This window comes from Eptatretus burgeri, chromosome 18, assembly GCF_056783735.1.
Source record: "Eptatretus burgeri isolate ZD-2024b chromosome 18, Ebu_testis_v1, whole genome shotgun sequence".
NCBI classification, from domain to species: Eukaryota; Metazoa; Chordata; class Myxini; order Myxiniformes; family Myxinidae; genus Eptatretus; species Eptatretus burgeri.
In genome coordinates, this window is record NC_140978.1 from 5,252,460 (window position 1) to 5,260,773 (window position 8,314).

Sequence of the window (8,314 nt, forward strand, 5' to 3'; positions counted from 1 at the left end):
GATTTCTTTTTTCAGATAGGATCCTGTTCACGGCGGTGTAGTTGTTGTGAAGGTAATGTTGAGGTAATATTTATTTTTTTAGATGAGATCCTGTTCTAGGAGCTGGAGTTGTTGTGAAGGTAATGTTGAGGATTTTTTTTTCAGGTAGGATCCTGTTCTAGGCGGTGTAGTTGTTGTTGTGAAGGTAATGTTGAGGTAATATTTATTTTTTAGATGAGATCCTGTTCTAGACGGTGTAGTTGTTGTGAAGATAATGTTGAGGTAATATTTATTTTTTTTAGATGAGATCCTGTTCTAGGAGGTGTAGTTGTTGTGAAGGTAATGTTGAGGTAATATTTTTTTTTTAGATGAGATCCTGTTCTAGGCGGTGTAGTTGTTGTTGTGAAGGTAATGTTGAGGTAATATTTTTTTTTTTAGATGAGATCCTGTTCTCGGCGGTGTAGTTGTTGTTGTGAAGGTAATGTTGAGGTAATATTTATTTTTGCAGATGAGATCCTGTTCTAGGCGGTGTAGTTGTTGTGAAGATAATGTTGAGGTAATATTTATTTTTTTTAGATGAGATCCTGTTCTAGGAGGTGTAGTTGTTGTGAAGGTAATGTTGAGGATTTTTTTTTTTTCAGATAGGATCCATTTCTCGGCGGTGTAGTTGTTGTGAAGGTAATGTTGAGGTAATTTTTTTTTTTTTTAGATGAGATCCTGTTCTAGGCGGTGTAGTTGTTGTTGTGAAGGTAATGTTGAGGTAATATTTATTTTTTTATCGATGAGATCCTGTTCTCGGAGGTGGAGTTGTTGTGAAGGTAATGTTGAGGATTTTTCTTTTTCAGATAGGATCCTGTTCTAGGAGGTGTAGTTGTTGTTGTGAAGGTAATGTTGAGGTAATATTTATTTTATTAGATGAGATCCTGTTCAAGGCGGTGTAGTTGTTGTTGTGAAGGTAATGTTGAGGTAATATTTATTTTTTTATCGATGAGATCCTGTTCTCGGAGGTGGAGTTGTTGTGAAGGTAATGTTGAGGATTTTTCTTTTTCAGATAGGATCCTGTTCTCGGCGGTGTAGTTGTTGTTGTGAAGGTAATGTTGAGGTAATATTTATTTTTTTATCGATGAGATCCTGTTCTCGGAGGTGGAGTTGTTGTGAAGGTAATGTTGAGGATTTTTTTTTTCAGATAGGATCCTGTTCTAGGCGGTGTAGTTGTTGTTGTGAAGGTAATGTTGAGGTAATATTTATTTTTTCAGATCAGATCCTATTCTAGGTGGTGTAGTTGTTGTGAAGATAATGTTGAGGTAATATTTATTTTTTATAGATGAGATCCTGTTCTAGGAGGTGTAGTTGTTGTGAAGGTAATGTTGAGGATTTTTTTTTTTCAGATAGGATCCTATTCTCGGCGGTGTAGTTGTTGTTGTGAAGGTAATGTTGAGGTAATATTTATTTTTGCAGATGAGATCCTGTTCTAGGTGGTGTAGTTGTTGTTGTGAAGGTAATGTTCAGGTAATATTTATTTTTTCATAGCAAAAAAACTGTTTAATTTGATATATTTAAGAAGCGAATGTAAGAAGAATTCTACGTTCTCTTCTAGGCTTTGCCTATTCCATATTATTTCAAGCTAAGTGATAAATGTGGATAAAGTTGAATCATGGAAACATTACCGAGGGCCATGTGCTTCTCCACCCAGTTGCTCAAGTCTTTCATGAACCGAGAAAGAGATCGAGCATATCTCATGGCTTCCTCCACTCCCAGACTCTGGGCTTAAGAAAGAGGGAAAACATGGGGTTATAGGGTGGAGGTGGTGGGGGTGAGACTGAAGCCAATGAATATATTTGCTTTTTTCCTGGTTACATGTGATTGAGAACATGAGCCAAGGAGGTAATTCAAAAGGTAAGAACAAACAATATTTCCATCTAGCCTTGAATGAGGTGTGTGAGGTGAGCCTACAGGAGAATGACATTAGAAATATACAGGTAAGGGTTGGTGAAGGTTTCGAACAAGCAATGGGAAAATATATTATGGCGTGCTTTGAAGAAAACTACCATTAATTCCCATGGACATGGAGACAGTTACAGATAGTGGGGCAACTTAGCATAACAATTGTGCATTTTGTGCGGAAAGCACCAAATTTGGCACACTAGTGGCCTATCATATTATGAATAGATTTGGATATTGGCCATCTCAATAGGCCATCTCAAAATTTTTGATGGCAGTGGAAAATGGCTGCCACAGCAATCAGCCACTACATTTGAGATGGCCCAATATCCAAATCTGTTCATAATATGTTTGGTTACTAGTGTGCCAAATTTGGTGCTTTCCTCACAAAATGCACAATTGTTATGCTATATTTAGCTAAGTTGCCCCACTAAGAGGGGAAAAGATGAGTGCAAGAAAGGTTGCATCCCATTATGAGTCATAAATAAAGGGCTAAAATCAAGTTTTGGTTGAAGATCGGTCTGGAATTAATTCAGGAGTGACTCCAGGTGAAGAGGACGTAAAGGCCATTCTGAGAGTGAGGGAGAGATCGAGAGAAAGAGACAGAGAGGGAGAACCAGAGCACAGGGGAATGAATAGACAAACTTTTATGTCACTTTTGAAACTTCTACAATCGTGGTTCAAATTTGACCCTGACTTTTGTTGATAAAAGGTGGAATAATGTATGTTGATTAAAAATACAGTACATCAGTGAATTTTACTTGATAATGTTGGCAACCATTTCGGTAATGACGCATTTCCTGCTTTAGGGTAAGAGAAAAAAACAGGGTAAAGCTGTAAATAATTGTGAAATTTCTGGTCAACAAAAACATCAAGCCTGTTTGAATTTCCAAATGATTAGTTGCACAGTATCTTGATGATTGCCTGTCAAGGTTTTCAAACAAGCTTTGTCATTAAGAAAAAAGGTCAAATTTTAACCCTTGGTCTTCTTCTTTCATGTGCATAACATATGGCTGCCGGTTACTCGATTTGCTGGAGGCACAGCAGCGCTACTCATGCAACGTCCCACGTATGTTAGAGCAGGAATTTGGAATTTGTTCAGAATGCTGGCAATAACTCATTTACTTTTTATGAAAGTAACCATGAGATCTTTACCATTCACCGATTAATGCTGGCAGATGAGATGCCCAGTTTAACGTATAAACGAGGGACAGCACACACATTGGTGTCTCACCGTGCCTGTGAAACACCAGCATGAGAGTTTATAACTGGACCGATATTCGAACCCAGGCTGGACAGCTCAGAAGTGAGTGTTAGCCCTTTGTGTGATGTGAATGTAGTTTTTACAGCCACAATCAGAAGCCAAATGGATGAAAAAGCAGAGCAATAAAGAAATATATAACTCACTTCAGAAATTTGTGTTTAAATGTAAGGTTCAGGCAGTATTGTTTTCAAATTGGAAAACGAGAAAACTATAGAGGGAGATCATAATTTTGACACACATCCAGAGGAACACAAAAAGAAAGGGAATGTTGTAGAGTAATTGGAAATGGAGATGAGAAATCAGAGGAAACCTATTAGAAAAGATATTGAAACATACATGACAGATACTGTAGCTTACTTTGTTCCTCGTTCTTCCCATGCTCACTGTGAGGATATTCTTCAAGTATCTACAGCAACAACAAAAACACCTTTGGTATGCAAAAATAAACTTAGATGCAGGAAGAGGCCATCACACCTGTTTTGTATGTAGCACAACTCTCGGCCAATTGACATAACTCGATTGACATCCTTTACATTCTCTGCAATATCCTGGTAAAATCGATCTGGCCATAATACAAGAATGAATGCCAAATCTTCAGAAAGATACAAAAAATAAAGACGAAGCATAAGTGACAGCAAACTTAACGACGACTCTGAAAGACAGCATTCACTGTCACGGAGAGATTTAGCAACCAAAGAGAAATTTTAGTCATTTTACTTCACTAGGGATCAAAATAAAGAGTTGTATTTGAGGGAAGCATGCTAACACATGAACTATCCTGGTGCTACATTTAATTGGGACTTTCCCTTTTTTCCTCCACTACCAAAGGTGGATGGAGGTCATGTCTGTCTGTCTGTCTGTCTGTCTATTTCTCTGTCTGTTTGGCTGTGAGCAGGATATCTCAAACAGTTGTGGACAGATTTGAACAAAATTTACCATCCACCGGCTAATTTACCATAAACTAATTTGGTGCACAGGTTGGGTGTGTGACAAGGACGAATTGATGAGATTTTGGTGAATACCCGGATCTGGATACTCGAATTTTTAAGTGATTCTTCACCATTGAGAGATGGAGCCAAACACCATATAGATATATAGATATATATATATATATATATATATATATATATATATATATATATATATATATATATATATATATATATATATATATATATATATATGTCACAATATCTCAAAAAGTTGTGGATGGATTTGGCCAAAACTTGGTGTACAAGGACTAATTGATTTGGTTTTGGTGTAGATCCAAATCCAGATCTGGATATGATATTTTTTTAATCTGTTAAGTGATTCTTCACCATTGAGAAATTGGGCCAAAAACGATATATAGCATGAGACCTCAAAAAGTTGTGGACGAGTTTTAAGAAAACTTGGTGGTTGAGTTGTGTAGGTGACAAGAAGAAGCCAATTCGATTTTGGTTCAGGTCCGGATCCAGATCTGGCCTATCAGTGGGATACAAAACGGACATTATTCAGCCTGGTGGAGGTATGCACTCCACTGAGTACCATTCCAGTTAAAGATGATGTCCTGTGATTGATAATTATTTACCCCTAATTTCATGGAATGAAATACACTGACCAAAGCAGAACATTTACAAATTCCAACTGAAAATAAGGAACAACATGTCAGATAGAGTTCCATGTTTGTACGCAGTCTTGTGTTGCACATCACTTTGTCAAAATTTAAGGAACTTGTTCATTTTTAAGGACTGTCTGACCCTCTGCAGCAACCCCAGGATGCATGTGTTCTTCCAATAACTCTTTTCGGGTGAAAATCACAAAATTCCAGTTTACTCCCTTCGTCCCTTTTGTAGTTCCTCTTTTTTCCAGTTTGTGGAACCATCTTCCTGAGACTGTTCAAGCAAAACATTGCCATATTAATAACTTGCCATATTAATACATTGCAATATCCACAATCCCTACCTGGGATCTTTTCTACCCAAACTCGCCCAACACGAGCTCCTACATGCAGGTTCCTGTGTTTCCTCATGTGCTGTCTCTCTCTCTCTGTCTGTCTGTCTGTCTTACTCTCTCTGTCTCTCTCTCTCTCACTCTCTCTCTCTCTCTCTCTCACTCTCTCTCTCTCTCTCTCTCTCTCTCTCTCTCTCTCTCTCTCTCTCTCTCTCTCTCTCTCTCTCTCTCTCTCTCTCTCTCTCTCTCTCTCTCTCTCTCTCTCTCACTCTCTCTCTGTCTCTCTCTCGCTCTGTCTCTCTCTCTCTCTCTGTCTCTCTCTCTCTCTCTCTCTCTCTCTCTCTCTCTCTCTCTCTCTCTCTATTCTGTTTCTTCACTCCCTTGCTTGTTGTGTTAATCTGTGTCCCCACTGCTGCATTGTCCATACATTACCATTTTTACCCGATGTCACCTTGTTCTTTTAGGAACAGGCAATACACTGCCAAAAATGGCACTAGATCTTGTAGAGAATATGCACAGTATCCAAAAAAGAATGCATTTTGCCTTCAAGAAGCCTAAGATTTTTTTTAACTCATCATCGTGGAGATGTTTAGTCCTCCATTAGCATTGGTACTGTTCTTGACAATAGAAAATGGTTACACAACCATGAAGAGCTTTTACAATCTAATAAAGAGGATCAAAGCAACAATCAAATAACTAAACATGCCACTTTATAACTGCAGGCAGTTATGACCAGGTACCAAGAGGCTCCGCTTTGATACAACCCCACGTTGACACAACTCCACTTTGATCAAACACGTGACCCATGATGTCCTCTTTATAAAAATAAATTCAGAATGGGATTTAAAAATGCAATTAAATGCAAAAAAAGATGACAGATTTCAAATAATTAAAATATTTTGGCTGCCAGACGATGTGACTGATCATTTTTTATATTAAACATATATTCCTCATGACTACTAGATTGTACTTGTTAAGTTTCACATCGATCGATGAAGCGGATCAAGAGAAATAAATATTTTAGATTTTTGTTCAATCCAATATGGATAGCTGCCAGACTGTGACCCATGAGGTTAAAATTGACACCCTCGGAGATCCCCAAGTCTAAGAGATCGATCATGTGTGTGAAGTTTAACATTGATCTCGTAAGCAATTCTAAAGAAGATAACTTTGTAAGGTTTATACTTAAAATATTTTATGGCTGCCAGACCGTGCGACTGACGAATTATTTGTGACCTCCCTTTAATCACCATGCCTCGTCCATGACACACGTAAAGTTTCACACCGATCGGTTGGACAGTTTGAGAGATGTTTTTTTTTAAAGGTTTTCGGTTTAATCCAATATGGCTGCCATACCATGTGACTTATGACGTTAAAATTTACACGATATTATATCCCAAAGGTTATTATATCACTTGTGTGGAGTTTCACTTTGATCATTAAAGCGGATCTGGAGAAGAATATTTTAAAGGTTTTTATTTCAATCTGATATGGCTGCCGTTAGGGTTTGAAGAACCACATGATTGATGACATCATCCATTTAATTCTGTTGACCAAATTATCCCTCGATAACCCTCAATAATATTCACACTGATTGGATAAAGCATTCTATGTGTTGAATTTTTGCTGGCATACCATTTCATCGATGGCAGCATCATTAACACTTATTCCCCATGTGGAGTACTTGACATGTACCAAGTTTCAATTTTTTTCTTTTACCAGTTGCAGAGAAAAAGAGAGCCAAATTTTCCCGTTTTTTTCAAAGATGGCTGCCACACCATTTGACCTATGACATCATAATTATCATGAGAAAATTTTACATGAGTAGTCACTCCTATTGTGAAAATTTTGTGTCAATCCGAGGAGCGGTCGCAGAGAAAATGAATTTAAAAGAGAATAAACCCGAAAAATGCCCACCCTGGAGGAATAATAATAATGAAAGAAAAATAGGGGCAATACCCCTGGGCACTCACCTGGTCGCGGCTGGATAAGAAAACCAGGGAACTACTTGTAGGCATGGATGACCCACAAAATATATAATGGAGAAGAAAGTAAATACCTATGGATTTTTTTTTAATGCCATGAACAAAGTTTGGTACATCACGGGTGATGAAGGTTGTGGTCAGGTTTCATCGAAATCGTGTATGTAGTTTCTGAGAAGAAAGAAAATACCTATTTTAGGGGGCAAACCCCCCTCTGAAGAAGGGGGGTTTGCCCCCTTTGATCTCGATTTTTTCAATAGCATGAACAAACTTTAGTACATCATGGGCGATGAAGGTTGTGGTCAAGTTTCATCAAAATTATGTGAGTGGTTTTGGAGAATAAAGAAAATACCTCATTTAGGGGGGGCAAACCCCCCCCCCCCTGGAAACCTCCTTTGACCAGTTTTTTTTTTCATGTCATGAACAAACAAAATATTTTTCTCTGGACCCACTAGTCAGAATGCTACCAAATTTGGGTTGCAACGTTTGGCCAGGGTAGGGAACTCAATTAAATTGCAGAAGTCATGCCGATCATGCGAATGGAAGTGTCAAAATGGCTGACTTAGTCAACATGGGTAATGTTGGTTAAACATCGGTGATGAAGGTTGAAGTCAAGCTTAATCAGAATTGTGTGTGTAGTTTCTGAGAAAAAAAGCAAATACCTCTTTTGCGGGGGCTATCCCCCCCCCTTTAGGGCCCGTGTTTTTTAATGCCGTGAACAAACTTTGGTACATTAAGGGTGAAGAAGCTTATGGTCAAGTTTCATCAAAATCATATGTGTACTTTCAGAGAAGAAGTTGCAAGTGTTTGTGGACGGACAGATGGCGTGCGTCCCAAAAGCTCCCCTGACCTATGTTCGAGGTGAGATAAAAATAGGATCACGGGTCCTGAAGCTCAGTTGGATCAGAAGCAACTTTCTTTCAAACCCTTTGCAGACGCTGAGACCCTGTGTTTATTTTTATGCCGTAAGCAATCTATTGTACATCATGGTGATGAAGGTTGTGGTCAAGTATCATTGAAATTGAGTGTGTAGTTTTGGAGAAAAGAGCAAATACCAATTTTGGTGGGTCAAACCCTCCCGCAGACCCCCATAGACACTGATTTTTAGCTCACTTGGAACGTCGTTCTGGGAAGCTTATGGGATGGCGTGTCGGCTGTCCGTCCGTCCATCTGTCCATTAACACTTGCAACTTCTTCTCTGAAACTACATGCAGTT

The 8,314-nt window shown here is 38.5% G+C and overlaps 1 protein-coding gene across 4 annotated transcripts in view; it reads right to left on the reverse strand.

Annotated features, from left to right (window-relative positions):
• The window catches only part of LOC147008509 (rho GTPase-activating protein 45-like), a 108,439-nt gene that overhangs the window by 64,472 nt on the left and 35,653 nt on the right, over positions 1-8,314 (reverse strand). For all 4 annotated transcript variants that reach the window (XR_015053300.1, XM_085864152.1, XM_085864151.1 and 1 more), the window contains 2 exons: positions 3,542-3,590; positions 1,647-1,745 (listed from right to left, as the gene is read on the reverse strand). Coding sequence is in view for 3 of the 4 variants with exons in the window: in XM_085864152.1 (XP_085720278.1) it covers positions 1,647-1,745; positions 3,542-3,590 (148 nt within the window). In the remaining variant the exon portion in view is untranslated. The remainder of the gene's footprint in view (positions 1-1,646; positions 1,746-3,541; positions 3,591-8,314) is intronic.